General features: G+C 42.0%; 1 protein-coding gene across 2 annotated transcripts in view; it reads right to left on the bottom strand.

Moving 5' to 3' along the window:
* LOC143297855 (mitogen-activated protein kinase kinase kinase 7-like) overlaps positions 1 to 20,000 on the bottom strand; it is a 34,349-nt gene that overhangs the window by 6,237 nt on the left and 8,112 nt on the right. The window contains exons 10-17 of one of the 2 annotated variants that reach the window (XM_076610378.1): positions 18,929 to 19,143; positions 16,565 to 16,745; positions 11,259 to 11,351; positions 4,529 to 4,810; positions 3,243 to 3,307; positions 2,639 to 2,698; positions 845 to 900; positions 1 to 54 (exon numbers count right to left, since the gene is read on the bottom strand). The exon at positions 1 to 54 is cut by the window's left edge and continues 40 nt beyond it. In XM_076610378.1, the coding sequence (XP_076466493.1) occupies positions 1 to 54; positions 845 to 900; positions 2,639 to 2,698; positions 3,243 to 3,307; positions 4,529 to 4,810; positions 11,259 to 11,351; positions 16,565 to 16,745; positions 18,929 to 19,143 (1,006 nt within the window). The remainder of the gene's footprint in view (positions 55 to 844; positions 901 to 2,638; positions 2,699 to 3,242; positions 3,308 to 4,528; positions 4,811 to 11,258; positions 11,352 to 16,564; positions 16,746 to 18,928; positions 19,144 to 20,000) is intronic. The other variant, XM_076610379.1, reaches the window with a different exon arrangement.

Raw genomic sequence — 20,000 nt, 5'->3', positions numbered from 1 at the left:
AGCGTGGTGCTCTGCTGTGGTGTCTGCTGCTCATGCTCATGGCTCAGCTCCTGCCTGGTTGGCGCAATGCACACGTGCACACACACACACACACACTCACTGTTATTTATATTGACATTGTTGTAGGTTAATACTTGTTGATATGCATATACATATTCTCCTTCCCATGACACCTCATTCAATACACACCACAATCTCTTTAGACCTTTTTCTTATGATATACTTTTCCTCTGATACATAACATGAATACTTTTTTACACTAATATTCACATGCATTCCCTTTCCTTTATCCACTTCTTTACTCCTTTCGTCTAAAAACACTTAGAGTGAATAGACGTTAAACTGAAGATAAAACACACACTCACACACACAGAGACACACACACACACAGCCTAAATTTCACACAAAGAAATCTGTTGTGACAAACACTAGGGCAATACAATACAATACAATACAATGCAATATGATATGATATGACACAATATGATGCAATACAATACAGTAGAATGCAATCAACACAATTCAATACAATACAATACAATTTGTGACAAACACTATGACAATACAATACAATGCGATATGATATGATATGATATGATACAATATGATACGATACAATACAGTAGAATGCAATCAACACAATACAATACAATACAATATGATATGATACATTATGATACGATACAATACAATACAATACAATACAATACACTTCATGGAAATGTTGCAGTCATTTCTTCACAACAAGGCAAACATAAACCAAACCAAACAATAAAACATCAGAAAAAAAAGTCTGGAGACTCACAAAATTATAAAGAGAAGACAGGAATATTCAGAAACTCACTTTCGACGAGACAACACTGCTATCTCTGCCTGTATCCTCATGTACTCTTCAGCCAGCTGAAACCAAACACGTCGATCACTAGACAATATGGACATCATGTACTTAGATTTTGTGTATCGATCTATCACAAAAGCTCTGTTTATTTCATGATGCAAGTGATTTATATATATATTTAAATTTGCTTCTGTTATACGAATTTACTATCTATCAGAAAAGCTCTGTTTATTTCATGGTGCAGATGATATTCAAATCTGGTTTTGTTAAATGAATTTATCATCTATCAGAAAAGCTCTGTTTACTTCATGATGCAGATGATACTCTAATCTGGTGTTGTTTAATGAATTTATTACCTGTCATAAAAGCTCGGTTTATTTTATAATGCACATGATATCAAACTTTCCCTAAACACCTGTTTGTCCTATCCAGGTGATATTTCAGTATTCTACAGCATCCAAGTCAGCTGTAACTATTATCTGTGCTGATCAAGATAGCTGTCTAGCTCTGAATGGTTCAACAGAAACACATTTTTTTTAAATTCTAATGTAATGTCATGCCTTGTAATTTGATGTAATGTCATGCTATGTCATAAAATGCCATTTAACATAGTGTAATAGGCCATGTAGTGTCATGCGCAAAATGTATGTACAAGCATGCAAGCATAACATATGTACATATATATATTCTCACATATGGAAGGAAGTACTAATAGGTCTATGGACAGATGTATGAATGGATTTTATGTATGTATGTAAAGTTAGGTTTTGTAACCTGATAAGGAATATTGAAAATTATGAAAAATAAAAATATGGACATTGGAAACGTGTGCAATCTAACTCTGTTAAGAACTGCATTGCAACCAACATCATCAAAATCAGTTCAAGTAACCGAAAGGTTAGAACACTGAATTCTTGTGCGAGTCCACCGAGTTCAATTCCCAGCTTTGGCACAGCTAGAGGGTCAAGGATGGAGAAGATTTCTTCAATCTCCCACATCACCAACATATGTGCACACCTGCCCCTTGCCTGAGCCTCCTCTGTATGTGCACTCACACAGAAGATCAAACACGCACAATAAAGATCCTGTAATACAAATCATCGTTCGGTGGATTACGGGAAACAAGAACATACCCAGCATATGCACACCCCCCAAAAACAGAGTATGGCTGCCTTCACGGTGGGGTAAAAAAGTTCATACATGTAAAAACCCCACTCGTACATATGCATAAACATAGGAGCTGCAGGCACAAACACAGAAGATAAAGAAGAAGAAGCCCAAAACCTAAAACAAATCTCTCCTGACACGCCTTTCATGCCCTGTTCTCATGGTGACCTCAGTTTCGATACCCCTCCACTTCTGTGCTTGGGGCAAGTCCTGTCAATGCCTTCAGTGTCGGCAGATTCATGGGGGGCTGTTGTTTAAGGGACGTGGTGGCGGTCTCCACTCTGGGAGGGACGCTCACTCAGTCTGGCTCCGCAACTAAGCTATTATTATCGTTAGTAGGAGGCTTAGTAGGTGGTGTCCTAAGTATGTTGAATCAAAACGGGCACCACTGAACACCACCAAGTGACTCAGCAGCAGTGCAGGGTCTCCTCTGGTGTGTGGCCTCCTGCCAACCTAACATCAATGGTTCTCTACGGACTGCCGACGATGGAACTGTGACGGACGAACTCGAGTGTGGCCATGTATGGGGAAATCTAAATGAGCGGCGTGGGAGTAATGCCACTGAAATGGTGCAGATGATTGGGCAGCAAAAAAAACAACAAAAAAAACACCTCTCCTGACACGCTGACTGACCTGGCAGTGCTGTGCAAAGATGCGCATCGACTCTGGGTTTGTAGGGTGTGGGGCCAGGGGCTGAGGTATACAGAGAAAGAGAAACAGGAATGACATTTATCAGTGACAATCCAAGGAAAACAGGGTATAAACATACACTGTATCTGCAGTACACAACACATGCAGTCTAACGTTCATGCGTATGTATGTACACTCTCACCAACCACCACCCACCACCACACACACACGCATGCACGACACACATGATATCTGCTAACACATGCATGCATACACACACACACACACACACACAAACACACACACACAAACACAAATACACACACACACGTCTAAAATCACATTATGTGGATAAACGTTAAACTGAAGAACACACACACACACACACACACACACACACACACACACACACACACACACACTCACTCACACACAAACATGCACACACACACACACACACACACACACACACACACACACAAACACACACACACACAAAGTGACACACACACAAAGTGACACACACACACACACACACACACACACACACACACACACATACACACACACACACACACACACACACCACCCTTTCCCAATTCCAGACCTGTAAATGAGGTTCCAGAGCAAAGTAAAAATCGTCATTGAGCGCTTCCGAAACACAGGCGTCAGCTGGAACAAGACAAAGAGAGAAAAAAAAAATCACACAAAAAATTCACAAAAACAAAGAGCACAAAATTAATAAATTTTAAGACCCATTTGGACTATATAAACCCATCCGAAATTTTAAGACCCAACAGGACTAAATTTCCAAATTCAAAACGTAACTGAGACACACTTGGAAAACAAATAAAATTGCAGGCAGATAAAAAAATAACAAACAAAAAAAAAAGGTGGCACTCTCCCTTTGAAGAAAGAGAGCAGCCCTGAATATTTCACACAGACAAAATCTGTTGTGACAAACAAAAGAACGATACAATAAATACAATATATATAATACAGGACTCAAACCTTACAGGACACTCCCTTCCCAAGTCAGGCGCATCACTGTTCCCCCCCATCCCCGCCCCCCTCCAAAAGAACGATACAATAAATACAATGTATACAATACAGGACTCAAACCTTACATGACACTGCACTTCCCAAGTCAGGTGCATTACCGCTGCCCCCACCCCCCACCCACCCACCCCCACACACACACCCTTCACCCGTCCAAAAGAACGATACAATAAATACATTGTATACAATACAGGACTCAAACCCTACAGGACGCTCCCTTCCCAAGTCAGGCGCTTTACCAATGCCCCCCCCCCCACCCCTGACCCCTCCTCCAAAAGAACAATACAATAAATATACATTACAATACAATATTCAATTCAGTTCAGTTCAAAACACTTTATTGTCTGTTTCAACCAGACCAGAAAATCCTCTCTTAGCACGAGAAAATTAGACAGAAAACTCTCTTAAATATGGGACTCACACACCTACAGGACACTGGCTTCCCAAGTCACAGGCGCAGCACCTCTGCCACCCCCCCCCCCCCAATCCCCCAACAGCACACCCCCCACCCCCCAACCCCACACACCCCCCAACCCCCACCCACCACACACACACGGTGCGTGCTTACTGTCACTGTAGCCCTGCTGGATGATGGGGTTCGATACAGTTCAAAACACTTTATTGTCTGCTTCAACCAGACCAGAAAATCCTCTCTTAGCACGAGAAAATTAGACAGAAAACTCTCTTAAATATGGGACTCACACACCTACAGGACACTCGCTTCCCAAGTCACAGGCGCAGCACCTCTGCCACCCCCCCCCCCCCCCCTCCGCCCCCCCCCCCCATCCCCCAACACCACACACCCCACCCACCACACACACGGCGCGTGCTCACCGTCACTGTAGCCCTGCTGGATGATGGGGTTCGACTTGCGCAGCAGAGGTCGGCCATCCGGCGTGGATAGGGAGCGGGGGTACATCATGACCCCCTCCTTCTGACCCGTGGCCTGGGGCTGGTGGGAGAAGGAGCGCAGGGGAGGGGAGGTGGGAGGGTTGAGCCCAGGCCCCGCGGCCTGAGACAGCTCCCCGGGGTAGGTTGGGCAGTGGTGCATGGAGTGCGGCTGCGGGGTTCGGGTCTCCTGCGCCACGATGCTGAGGCTGGGGGTGGAGAAGTTGGCTGCAGAGGGAGAGAGATACAGAGAAACGGGTGTGATCTTTGTTACGTTGTGCTCACTGAAAGGTGTTGTAAAGTGTGTGTGTGTGTGTGTCTGTGTGTGTACACTGCTGACACTGGGGGTGGAGAAGTTGGCTGCAGAGGGAGAGAGATACAGAGAAACGGGTGTGATCTTTGTTACGTTGTGCTCACTGAAAGGTGTTGTAAAGTGTGTGTGTGTGTGTGTGTGTGTGTGTGTGTGTGTGTGTGTGTGTGTGTGTGCAGAAATATGGGGTTATGAAAATGTAGATATACTTGAAAAATTAGAATTGAAATTTTTGAAACGCTTGTTCAAACTGAACAGAAATACTATGACCCAAATTGTTTATGGAGAAACTGGTATTTATCCAATTAGTGTGTTAGTGAAAATGCGATTAGTTCGATTTTGGACCAGCTTAGTAATATCAAACACAGAAAAATATTCTGGGAAAATATATTTGATATTACTTGACTTATATCGAAATGGTATTTATTCTTCAAATGGATGAGTTGTATCAGACAAATTTTAATAGAAGCAGGGTATGACTGTGTTTGGGATGGTCAATTCTTCTTGGAGAGGGAATCTTTCTGCAAGAATGTCAACATTGCTTTGAGAGATAGTTTTCAAAATCTATGGAGACATGCTCTGAAGGCAAGTAGTAAATGTTTGTTTTATCGAAATTTCAAAAGTGGATTTGGTAGAGAAAAATATATAAGTCAAATGCCTGATAATTATGTTATCAGCTTCTTCAGATTTCGAAGTAGTAATCATAAGCTGGAAATAGAAACAGGGAGACACAAAGGCATACCACGAGAGTTACGGTTTTTTAAGGTTTGTAACATGTCTGTGGTTGGTGATGAGTTTCATTTTATAATGGAATGTCCCAATTATGATCAGTTACGAAGTAGATATGTTCCTAAAAAATATTTGTCTCCAAAATCTGTTTTTAATTTTTGTAATATGCTCAAAGGAGGCAAAAAAGTCATTTTAGCTGTAAGTAAGATGATTAGATTTGCAAATGTTGCCTAGTTATACTTTTGGAGTTAAAAGACATTTGTATTTTCTCAACTTTTATGTGACATTGTTGTGTATTTGGAAATGTTTGTTATGGGCACGAAAAGAGTATTTTGCAGTAATCCTCCATACTCCAATAGGAGTGAAAGGATAATTAAAACTTGAAACTTGAAACTTGTGTGTGTGTGTGTGTGTGTGTGTGTGTGTGTGTGTGTGTGTGTGTGTGTGTGTGTGTGTGTGTGTGTGTGTGTGCACTGCTCAGGCTGGGGGTGGAGAAGTTGGCTGCAGAGGGAGAGATATACAGAGAAATGGGTGTGATCTTTGTTACGTTGTGTTCACTGAAAGGTGTTGTAAAGTGTGTATGTGTGTGTGTGTGTGTGTGTGTGTCTGTGTGTGCGTGTGTGCGTGTGTGTGTGTACATTGCTCAGGCTGGTAGTGGAGAAGTTGGCTGCAGAGGGAGAGATATACAGAGAAACGGGTGTGATCTTTGTTACGTTGTGCTCACTGAAAGGTGTTGTAAAGTGTGTGTGTGTGTGTGTGTGTGTGTGTGTGTGTGTGTGTGTGTGTGTGTGTGTGTGTGCTACATTTGTAAAAGAAACTAAAAAAAGCTGTTATCGACACCATGATTGTCTTTTTTTTCTTTACTGTTAACTCCAGGTAAATCTGAGATCTGGGCTGAATGATTATGACAGGGACAATTGAATTCCTTATGTAATTGATGGATTCACTTTGCAAATCTTCTTGACAGATTGAACAAAATGTGGACACAAAGATCGACAGGTCAACAGAAGACAGATCAACAGACCAACAGCAAACCATCAACTGTTGTGTCAAATACACACACTCACTTGAAACATTCATGTTGGTGTTCATAATGATAAATGGCTATGCATCATTACAGACATAACAAACATTAGCACTATAGATCTATAGTTCCCTATTTCTCACACCTGTGGACAGGAACTGTCAACACTAACACGGTTCCCTATTTCTCACATCCGTGTACAGGAACTGTCAACACTGACATAGTTCCCTATTTCTCACATCACTGTCAACACTAACATGGTTCCCTATTTCTCACATCTATATACAGGAACTGTCAACACTAACACAGTTCCCTATTTCTCACATCTATATACAGGAACTGTCAACACTAACACAGTTCCCTATTTCTCACATCTCTGTACAGGAACTGTCAACACTAACACAGTTCCCTATTTCTCACATCTCTGTACAGGAACTGTCAACACTAACACAGTTCCCTATTTCTCACATCTCTGTACAGGAACTGTCAACACTAACACAGTTCCCTATTTCTCACATCCATGTACAGGAACTCTCAACACTAACACAGTTCCCTATTTCTCACATCACTGTCAACACTAACACAGTTCCCTATTTCTCACATCTACGTACAGGAACTGTCAACACTAACACAGTTCCCTATTTCTCAAATCTATATACAGAAACTGTCAACACTAACACAGTTCCCTATTTCTCACATCCGTGTACAGGAACTGTCAACACTAACACAGTTCCCTATTTCTCATATCCATGTACAGAAACTGTCAACACTAACACAGTTCCCTATTTCTCACACCTGTGTACAGAAGCTGTCAACACTAATACAGTTCCCTATTTCTCACATCTCTGTACAGGAACTGTCAACACTAACACAATACCCAATTTTTCATATCTGGGTACTGGAGCTGTCAACACTAACACAGTTCCCTATTTCTCATATCCATGTACAGGAACTGTCAACACTAACACAGTTCCCTATTTCTCACATCACTGTCAACACTAACACAGTTCCCTATTTCTCACATCACTGTCAACACTAACATGGTTCCCTATTTCTCACATCTGTATACAGGAACTGTCAACACTAACACAGTTCCCTATTTCTCACATCCATGTACAGAAACTGTCAACACTAACACAGTTCCCTATTTCTCACATCCGTGTACAGGAACTGTCAACACTAACACAGTTCCCTATTTCTCAGATCCATGTACAGGAACTGTCAACACTAACACAGTTCCCTATTTCTCACACCTGTGTACAGAAGCTGTCAACACTAACACAGTTCCCTATTTCTCACATCTCTGTACAGGAACTGTCAACACTAACACAATACCCAATTTTTCATATCTGTGTACTGGAGCTGTCAACACTAACACAGTTCCCTATTTCTCATATCCATGTACAGGAACTGTCAACACTAACACAGTTCCCTATTTCTCACATCACTGTCAACACTAACACAGTTCCCTATTTCTCACATCACTGTCAACACTAACACAGTTCCCTATTTCTCACATCTGTATACAGGAACTGTCAACACTAACACAGTTCCCTATTTCTCACATCTCTGTACAGGAATTGTCAACACTAACACAGTTCCCTATTTCTCAAATCTATATACAGGAACTGTCAACACTAACACAGTTCCCTATTTCTCAAATCTATATACAGAAACTGTCAACACTAACACAGTTCCCTATTTCTCACATCACTGTCAACACTAACTGTCAACACTAACACATTTCCCTATTTCTCACATCTGCGTACAGGAAATGTCAACGCTAACACTGTCAGCAAATATCTGAAAAGAAAAACTCAAGAGCTCAGAGCCAGATTGGAACCCACATACCTCTACCACAGTGACTGAAGCATACAGCACACACATTTGAAATAGAAAGAACAAAAGAACAGAGAAACACAGAAAGAAAGAAAGACAGACAAACAGGAAGAAACACAGAAAGAAAGAAAGACGCATTTTCAAAGACCGACATACAGACTGGAAAACAAACCAAGGAAGAAAGAATGAGAGAAAGAAAGGGAAAGAAAGAATGAACAACGAATACATTGAAAAAAGTATAAAAGAGCGAAACAAAATAAGGAGGGCAAAAAAAAAAAAAAACGGAAGACAGCACTAAATTAAAGGAAAAGGAACAGAGCAAAAGGAAAGAAGAAAAAAATGAACAATGAACGAAGAAAACCAAACAAAACAACCCAAACAGAACAAACTGTAAGACCATCAGTACAGTGTGTAGCAAATAACAATCCAGTGACACAGAACAAAGCAGGAAGAATTTACATCAACAAACACATGAATAATCTAAATGAAGGAACAAACAAATACATAAATCAACTCATACGCAAACGAAGAAACAAAGTCTCACTTTGTTTCCACACAAATGCCAATAAAAAAAACCAAACGATTCTTGAAAAGTTTTTCAAACGAACAAGTACCACCGCAATCAAAAACGCTTACACAATACAAAACTGAAAGAAGCCCACAAAGGCACCCAGGGATCCTAGACAGAACTCAGGCAAGGGGAAAATCTATTTATAACACACAACATCGGCAGCTGTCTACAGAGACGGCAGTTCACCTGGAGAGGGGGTGACAATAATACTGGGAGGAGGAGGAGGAGGAGGAAGAGGGGGAAAGGGAGCAGGCAGTGCTGTTGCAGAGACCAAAGGCACCAAGGTATCACACGATGCGCGTTGGCCTAGACCTGTTCAGACGGGAAGGGGTTAAAAAGCGTTTGTTAATTACGACTTTGCAAAGAATTCAAGGCATGTGATTTTGTTTTTTTCCAGTTCACAAGATATAAGTAAACATGTAGAAGATCTATGCTAGTTGCCTCAAACTGTGTTGCAGTGTGGGGATTTTGCAACTCGGGAGTCGTTGCATTTATTTTTCTCCTACAAACAGTCCTTTGCAGCGACGTGATCTTCAGTGCTGATGACATCTAGATGCAAAGGAGAAACGTTCAGACAATGCAAATTTGGCAGGGAAGTGCTGTGTCTAAACACATTACTGCTCACAGTTCTATGCTGCTAGGTGTTATAACTGTTTTCAAAAAGCTTGTTTTTTTCTTTTGCTCAATGAGTTTTGGGGGGAGGGGTGGGAGGCAATTTACGTGTAATGCATGAAGTTATACAGATCTAGGATTTTTTTTTTCTTATGTTTCTAGTTTCTACACATTCTTTTACTCAAAGCTGCTGTAAACAAAACAAAAAAAAAAAGAACTGTTCACTGCCAACTTCATCACTGCCATTCATAGAACTGATGTGCTCTCATTAGTATTTACCATGTTTTGTGTTGACCAGTTCAGTGACTCAAAGTCAGTATGAGTATCAGCATTTTTAGTGACAGCATTTAACCACAGAAAAAATTACTTAAAAAAAAAAAAGAGAGAAAAAAAGTGCCAAAGATTCACCTGGAAAAAATATGCACAAGAACTATTAATTGTTATTCTGTTCTTCCACACTTAATTCTGTAAAGATTTATTAGGGAGATGCAATAACTAAGAGTTTCAAGAATAAACTGCCTGGAAATGGTTATTGTGTTCATTTACCATATCATTTGACAGAGTAAGTGAGAGATTGTTATTTAGGATTTTTTTTTTTTTTTTTTTTTTAAATTAACAACTTTTTCTTTCTACGAGCTGATGTCAACACTGCTATCCTGTTCTTCTGGCAATGTCTCTTCTGAAGATGAAGATGATAATCATGGTGATTTAGATACAAATGGTTGATGATGATGACGATCAACCTTTTCATTAACAATGACACTGATTACAGCACTGAAAACAAAACAATAATTTTGCAAGCATGAATTTCAGATCACACATCATGTTAAAAAAAAAACACACCCAAAAACACGGTTCTGACCAAAAGGCAGTGAACACATTCTGTCGTTTCGGTGTATTTTCTTGCACAAAATATCGTTCGCCAAAACAGACAAAACTTTAAGGATATTTCCCTGTTTAGTAACTTCATGTTAGCAAAATTAACCCCCCCAAAATGATTAACCAAGTGTGCACAAAACTGTGTAAAAATGAGGGACATTCTCTTGTGTAATAATTATGTTAGCAGAGTTGCAAAATCAATGTTAATCAAGCATGCACATACGTATGTTTACTGTCACCATGATTAATAAACATACACAACTCTTCAGTGAAAAAAGAAATGCAGAGGCAAAAAATAATACTCAAAATGATTAATCGCTCAGCTTCTATTAAGTCTTTAAAAAAAAGAAAGAAAAAAAACAATAATGATGATAATAATAATAATAATCATGATGATAACAACAACAGCAACAACAATAATAAAAATAATAATAATAATAATAATGATGGTGATGATGATGATGATGATAACAACAACAACAGCAACAACAACAACAGCAACAACAATAATGATAATAATAATGATAATAATAATAATAATAACAACAATAAAACATCATCATAACAGCATGAATAGCATTAAACCAAAAACAAAAACAAAACAAAACAAAAAAAAGAATACAAATATAAAATGAAATAATCAAACAAAAAGGGAAATTTTCCTTAAACGACAGTATCAACAGCATCCCTAAAAGCCCCAAAGAAGACATACCTTGAGCAGGAGCAGGGGCAGTAATGGGCGGTCCAGTGGCTACAAAAATGGGGGCGGTGCCATAGGACCCTGACCTACGATGGCCAAGCACGGCTGGTGACGTGCATAACACACACCCCAGGCAGCAGGAGGGACAGGGGGGGTAGTACAACACAACCAGTATTAGTACCAAGGGGCGACTCTGCCAAGTGAAAGATACATATCGTCGGAGGTGCCAACCCCCTGATCCTTTTTGCTAACACTGTGCCAACTGCCTAATCCTTTTGCCAACGCCATGCCAATCCTCTCGTCCTTTTGCCAACACCATGCCAACCGCCTAATCCTTTTGCAAACGCTGTGCCAACCCCGTGATCCTTTTGCCAATGCCTTGCCAACCCACTGATCCTTTTGCTAACGCTGTGCCAACCCCGTGATCCTTTTGCCGACACCATGCCAACCCTCTGATCCTTATGCCAACCCTCTGATCCTTTTGCCAGTGCCATGCCAACCCCCTCATCCTTTTGCCAACACCATGCCAACCACCTAATCCTTTTGCCAGTGCCATGCCAACCCCCTAATCCTTTTGCCAACACCATGCCAACCACCTAATCCTTTTGCCAGTGCCAAACCAACCCCCTCATCCTTTTGCCTCCGCAAAGCTAACCCCCTCATTCTTTTGCCAACACCATGCCAAGCCCCTAATCCTTTTGCCAGTGTCATGCCAACCCTCTAATCCTTTTGCCAATGCCATGCCAACTCCCTGACCCTTTTGCTAACACTGTGCAACCCCCCTGATCCTTTTCCCAAAGCCAAAACAACCCCCTCATCCTTTTGCCTCCGCCATGCTAACCCCCTAATCCTTTTGCCAATATGCCATGCCAACCCTCTAATCCTTTTGCCAATGCCATGCCAACCACCTGATCCTTTTGCCAGTGCCATGCCAACCCCCTAACCCTTTTGCCAATGCCTTGCCAACTCCCTGATCCTTTTGCTGACACTGTGTCAACCCCCTGATCCTTAACCAAGTGCCAAACCAACCTCCTCATCCTTTTGCTTCCGCCATGCTATCCCCCTAATCCTTTTGAAAATATGCCAACCCTCTAATCCTTTTGCCAATGCCATGCCAACCCTTTATTTCTTTTGCAGACACCATGCCAACCCTCTAATCCTGTTGCCAATGCCATGCCAACCACCTGATCCTTTTGCCAGTGCCATGCCAACCCCCTAACCCTTGTGCCAATGCCTTGCCAACTCCCTGATCCTTTTGCTGACACTGTGTCAACCCCCTGATCCTTAACCAAGTGCCAAACCAACCCCGTCATCCTTTTGCCTACACCAAGCTAACCCCCTAATCATTTTCCGAACACCATGCCAACCCCCTATTAATTTCCCCAACACCATGCCAACACCTGAATCCTTTTGCCAATGCCATGCCAACCCCCTGATCCTTTTGCAAATACCCAAATCCCTTTTAACCTCTTGACTGCTGGTGATTAAAAGAGAGAGAGAGAGAGAGAGAGAGAGAGAGAGAGAGAGAGATTTGTGCCAGAATATGAAGTTTAGTCATAACTTTTTTCTGTACTTATCAATAGCGTGACTGAGTTTGCTGAATGAAAGTAATGCTGTCCCCAAGAGGAAAAGCTCAAATCAAGAACTGTGACTGACTTCATGATCTAGCAAGCTGTGTCTTTTCTCAGTGAGGTGACAGCAAATGGACAAGCATGCTCATTAGCAGCTGTGAAGGGGTTAACTTTCTTTGCATTTGCCACCGCACATTATTCCTGTCAATGTGGTTAGACACACAGCTAAGACAGTGTCACTGCTCATGAAACAGAAACTGAATGCTATCTTCAGAATGACCCTGTAAGAAATCAGCTTGCTCTGTGTTATCTCTGCATCAACTGAGCAAAGAAATTTGTACTGGTAAAGTCATCCAAAATCTCGTTGACAGATCATGAAGTTGAAAATCACAGGAGTATGAAGAAAGGAAGTCTTCATGGCAAACTTTGCTTTTTTTTTTTTTTTTTTTTCAATTTGATCAGTTCCACAGATACTCACATTTTTTTTTTTTTTTTTAAACAAAAACAAAAAAAAACAGCACCAGTACCTGCCATGTACATCACAATATAAATGGCTGACTTTGTGTGCTGGGACCAGCTTCAATCGATAATTCAGTTATGCTAGAATTTCTTTTAAAGACTCTTGAATCATACTGTCTTGTTTGTAAGTCTTGATTGTTGTTGATTTTTATAATCATTCTTTTCCCATATTCATGTTAATTGACAGCTCTCTGGGCCCTTGTTCTTAGGATGTAAAGCACATAATAAATACCAATCATTACTATTGTTATCATTATAATCAATCATTATGCAAATTTACAAAAAAAAACCTCAATACAATGGCCAAAATAATGATCACATTCAGGTGAAAAATCAAACCAATTTTTCTGTGACCGTACTATTTTTGAAGAAGGCACACTAATTTTCAATCATTTCAGTTCAAAGTGCTAACACATGGAGGATCTGTACTGGTTGGCACCTCTTGTTTTGTACATGCACAGACTACGAGAGATTAGTGACTAAATACTGTATGACAAACTATCTACTCCAGTGACAAACAGTCCAGTGGGGATGCAGCGTTAGATAGGGTTTTTAGAATGTAACTTTAATGCCTGACATCATTCAAAGACCTTGAACATTCTGCAAAGCTTATTTTCTTATGTAATAAAGGAGCACCCACGAACACACACACACATATGCACACACTTACACACACACACACACACACACACACACACTATCCCCTGTAGCACTCACTTTAACCCTTTCGCTGCCAGGAAAATAAGATTTAAGTGAAATCTATTTGCCAGGGTTTTTTTCACAAAAAACGGGTATAAATTTTCAAAAAATTCTGTGCTCTTTGTTATTGGAGAAAGACCCATAAAAGTATATATTTTCTGAAAGGGAAATGAATAAAGAATACAAAACACATGATGTTTTCCCATTTTATATATTTTTAGTGACATGCTGTTGTTTTGAAATCAGTGTTTTGTTTTTTGTCACATTTTCAACTTGTTCATTACAAACATTAGTCAGGTAATTTGCACTAAAATATCATATTTTCTGGACAAATGGATATCTGCACACACAAAATCATACTAGAACAGCCACAATATTTTTTAAAAAAATGAAAAAGAAATAGATACATAATGCATTGTGACTTCTGCAAGTGATAATGTGGATGAAAGGCCACGCCCCCTCAGTCTCCACCCCCCTCCTCTTCACCCCTCTCACATGGTCACTTTATCAAATTCTCATCAGACTGCGTTGGCTGAGTGCCAAGAAAATAGCTCAAACTGTGTCCTGCTAAAAATTTGGTGACTTCTGTCGTCTGCTAGAGCTGAACAGCCAGCATCACTCACTGACAGTCGTATCTTGGCCACTCTCTTGATTGCTCCCTTTATTTTCTATCAAATCGTCCTATAAATGTTCACAACTGTCTTCTCCTTCGAATTTATGCTTCAATTCTTTCTGAGCATCAGCTAAAGAAAGTAATCTTGGTTGACTTAGTTCGCCACGATCGCATGTCTTGAGCACGGAGTCAGTCCGACATTTTGTTGAGCGAGCGAGGAGAGGAGCCAGGCAAAGACTGCGGCCAGTAACCAAACCAAAACGTTCAAATAAAGGACTGCCTTATGACGCAGATGGTGTTTCTAGCTATGAATAGAATCTAGAAAGATTCCCTAAGCTAAAGCTACCAGCATTTTTGTCAACAAACTAAATGCAAAGCAGGGAAAAGTCAGAATATTTCAATGACGAGTTATCTCGTCATTGTGGCAGCGAAGCGTACATGCTTTCCATGACGAGTTATCTCGTCATATAGGCAGCCTAGGGGTTAACAGAAATGGAAGCACCAAATTCGATAATGAAAAATCAATTACAGTTACACCTCACCTGTCTAGTAGCATCACACTGTTCTCATTCATATGTCGCTGCAGGTTTGTACAGAGTGAAAAGGACAGCAGGAGACATAACAGAACCCTCCGCAACCTTTGGTTAAGATTTTACACTGTAAGGTACCCCCTCCACAATCTTTGGTTAAGATCTTACACTGTAAGGTACCCCCTCTGCCACTTTTGGTTATGATTTTACACTGTAAGGTACCCCTTCGGCACCTTTGGTTATGATTTTACGCTGTAAGGTACCCCTTCGGCCACCTTTGGTTATGATTTTACACTGTAAGGTACCCCCTCTGCCACTTTTGGTTATGATTTTACACTGTAAGGTACCCCCTCGGCCACTTTTGGTTATGATTTTACACTGTAAGGTACCCCCTCTGCCACTTTTGGTTATGATTTTACACTGTAAGGTACCCCCTCGGCCACCTTTGGTTATGATTTTACGCTGTAAGGTACCCCCTCAGCCACCGTTATGATTTTACACTGTAAGGTACCCCCTCGGCCACCTCTGGTTATGATTTTACACTGTAAGGTACTCCCTCGGCCACCTCTGGTTATGATTTTACACTGTAAGGTACTCCCTCGGCCACCTCTGGTTATGATTTTACACTGTAAGGTACTCCCTCGGCCACCTTTGGTTATGATTTTACGCTGTAAGGTACCCCCTCGGCTATCTTTGGTTATGATTTTACGCTGTAAGGTACTCCCTCGGCCACCTCTGGTTATGATTTTACGCTGTAAGGTACCCCCTCGGCTATCTTTGGTTATGATTTTACGCTGTAAGGTACCACCTCGGCCACCTCTGGTTATGATTTTACGCTGTAAGGTACCCCCTCGGCTATCTTTGGTTATGATTTTACGCTGTAAGGTACCACCTCGGCCACCTCTGGTTATGATTTTACGCTGTAAGGTACCTCCTCGGCAACTTTTGATTATGATTTTACACTGTAAGGTACACAGGTGTATCAGTTTTGTAAGGTACACAATTGTATGTTACAAGATGACAATGTTTAGTCTTGTGGCTGACCATGCAATGTGGAACACATACACGCAGTCACACAGACAGACACACACACATTCTACACACACACACACACAAACTACACACACACACACACATTCTACACACACACACACACACAAACTACACACACACACACACACACACACACACACACACACACACACATATAATCCAAAATACATAATACCATTCTAAAATCATTACATAATCTTTTCACACCCGTATCTTCACAAATATCAAAGTCACATGCACATGCATTCATTAGAACACACATCCACACTAACACATATCTATCTATCTATCTATATCTAATGTAATCTTCCAAGAATTTGACCTGAGACTTACCTCGTTGACCAGAGATGGCCGCTTGACTGCTGCCAAAATCATTTTCATCCAGCTCAGTAAGGTCTGCTGAATAACGCTTTGACGAGTCCACAGGGGTCATGGACCTTGACCTTGGCTCATGCAAACTCTCTCGACTGGCGGCTAGTGAAGGTGGGGCGCTCATCTGACCTCTTCGTTTTTCCTGACATCAGAAAGTGTTTTTTCCAGAACATTTTCTTTTACTTCTACGAAATACCTCATCATACTTTTATAGTGAAGATGTCTTACTCTCTTTCAAGAACTTACGCAACAAAAACAGCAGAAAGTCCTCCTTGAAATGCAGAAAAAAAAACTGTAGAAAAAACAACTTCCAAAATCAAAACCACAGAAAAACACCTGGCCATGAGTGTATTGTGTGGAGGCCTGCTGTGTATCCCCTCTCTCTCTGCTTAGCCTCCACCTGTATATCACTGTTATGATTCTGTGCATCTTTGATAGGCTGATTGTAAGTGTTGTCTATCACATTTCTACGTCACTGTTATAATTCTGAGCATCTTTGATAGGCTGATTGTAAGTGCTGTCTATCACATTACTACGTCACTGTTATGATTCTGTGCATCTTTGATAGGCTGATTGTATGTACTGTCTATCACATTACTACGTCACTGTTATAATTCTGTGCATCTTTGATAGGCCAACTGTATGTACTGTCTATCACATTACTGCGTCACTGTTATGATTCTGTGAATCTTTGATAAGCCAATTGTATGTACTATCACATTACTATGTCACTGTTATGATTCTATGCATCTTTGATAGGCCGATTGTATGTACCGTCTATCACATTACTTCGTCACTGTTATGATTCTGTGCATCTTTGACAGGCCAATTGTATGTGCTGTCTATCAGATTACTATGTCACTGTTATGATTCTAAGCATCTTTGATAGGCCAATTGTATGTGCCGTCTATCACATCACTGTCTCCCCCTACCTCTCCAGCCTCCACCTGTAGTTGCAAGAGTATGATTGTACTCTCTCTCATCCCCCCTTCCCCATTCTACCTCACCACTTGACATCCCTGTTTCATTCATCGTTGTTATGATTTTTTTTTTCTCAAGGCCTGACTAAGCGTGCTGGGTTACGCTGCTGGTCAGGCATCTGCTTGGCAGATGTGGTGTAGCATATATGGATTTGTCCAAATGCAGTGACGCCTCCTTGAGCTACTGAAACTGAAACTGAAACTATGATGTGCCTTTGTACATTCCCCTCCTCAGCATCTCCACTTGACATGGGCAGAATGGCCTGGTCATTGAAGAGTTCAAGTTCAATTTCTTACTTGTACATCGCCCCCCTCCAAACCCCGACTTGACATGGGCAGAATGGCCTGGTCAATGAAGAGTTCTTACTTGTACATCGCCCCCCTCCAAACCGACTCGATATGGACAGAATGGCCTGGTCAATGAAGAGTTCTTACTTGTACATCGGCCCCCTCCAAACCCCTACTCGATATGGACAGAATAGCCTGGTCATTGAAGACTTCAAGTTCTTACTTGAACATTGACCCCCCTCCAAACCCTGACTTGACATGGGCAGAATGGCCTGGTCATTGAAGAGTTCAAGTTCAATTTCTTACTTGTACATCGCCCCCCTCCAAACCCCGACTTGACATGGGCAGAATGGCCTGGTCATTGAAGAGTTCAAGTTCAATTTCTTACTTGTACATCGCCCCCCTCCAAACCCCGACTTGACATGGGCAGAATGGCCTGGTCATTGAAGAGTTCAAGTTCACGTTTTTACTTCTACATTGCCCTCCTCCACATCCCCACTTGACACAGGCAGAATGGCCTAGTCACTGTAGAGTTGGAGTTCAAGTTTTTACTTCTGCATTCCCACCCCAGTGGAGTGATGGCCTAGAGGTAACGCGTCCGCCTAGGAAGCGAGATAATCTGAGCGCGCTGGTTCAAATCACGGCTCTGCCGATATTTTCTCCCCCTCCACTAGACCTTGTGTGATGGTCTGGACGCTAGTCATTCGGATGAGACAATAAACCGAGGTCCCGTGTACAGCATGCACTTAGCGCACGTAAAAGAACCCACAGCAACAAAAGGGTTGTCCCTGGCAAAATTCTGTAAAAAAAAAAAAAAGTCCACTTCAATAGGAAAAACAAATAAAACTGCACGCAGAAAAAAAATACAAAAAAAATGGGTGGCGCTGTAGTATAGTGACGTGCTCTCCCTGGGGAGAGCAGCCCGAATTTCACACAGAGAAATCTGTTGTGATAAAAAGAGAAATACAATACAATACAATACAATACCCCTCCACATCCCCACTTGACATGTGCAGAATGTCCCAGTCACTGAAGAGGTTCAAGTTCAAGTCCTTACTTCCACAACCACAGGAGGGGTCCCTCGGCTGACGGGCGGGTGGCGGGCGACAGGGGGGGGAGAGTTGGTGAACACCGAGTCGACGGTGGAGGTCTCCTGGTTGTAACGGACGGTGTTGCGGATGGTGGCGGTGCGGGACTCCCCGATGGGGGGGCTGGCCAGGTGTGCGCTGTGGGTGGGCGTCGTCACGTTGGTCCTGGGGGCGTGGCTCGGGCCTGTCAGGGGTGGGGATAGGGAAGGAAAGCGTTAGGTGCTGTTGTTTCTTCATCACCCACAGGGCATAAAGGGCTGCTGAGGCAGACAGGGAGGGAAAGTGGGAAGGGGGAGGGAAAGGAAGTGGTTGGTGCTGTTGCTGCCCATTCCATGCACCCTCCCCAACCCCCCTAAACCCCCTCCCACCCCAAAAAAGAAAACCCTAAAGGGCTACTGAGGCCTACAGGGAGGGAAAGTGGGAAGGGGGAGGGAAAGTGGGAATGGAAGTGGTAGGTGCTGTTGCTTCATCACCCCCCCCCACCCCCCACCCCCCAAAACAAACTAAAGGGCTGTTGAGGCCTATAATGAGGGGAAGGGAAGTGTTAGACATTATCATTTCATCACCACTCCCTTTGGGGCCTATAAAGAGTGGAAGGGAAGTGTTAGACATCACTTCACCACCACTCCCTTTGGGGCCTATAAAAAGTGGAAGGGAAGTGTTAGACATCACTTCATCACCACTCCCTTTGAGGCCTATGGGGAGGGAAAAGTAAGTGTTAGACATTGTCATTTCATCACCACTCAATTTGAGGCCTATGGGGAGGGAAAAGTAAGTGTTAGACATTGTCATTTCATCACCACTCCCTCTGGGGCCTATAAAGAGTGGAAGGGAAGTGTTAGACATCACTTCATCACCACTCTCTTCGAGGCCTATGGGGAGGGAAAAGTAAGTGTTAGACATTGTCATTTCATCACCACTCCCTTTGAGGCCTATAGGAAGGGGAAGGGAAGTGTTAAGACATAATCATTCCATAACCACTCTTTTGGGGCTTGTAAGGAAGGGAATTGTTAGACATTATCACTTCATCAACTGCTCCCT

The sequence above is a fragment of the Babylonia areolata genome, chromosome 23 (genome assembly GCF_041734735.1).
Source record: "Babylonia areolata isolate BAREFJ2019XMU chromosome 23, ASM4173473v1, whole genome shotgun sequence".
NCBI lineage: Eukaryota > Metazoa > Mollusca > Gastropoda > Neogastropoda > Buccinidae > Babylonia > Babylonia areolata.
The sequence above is the reverse complement of the archived record's forward strand: the minus strand, read 5'-3'. Positions and strand labels throughout refer to the sequence as shown.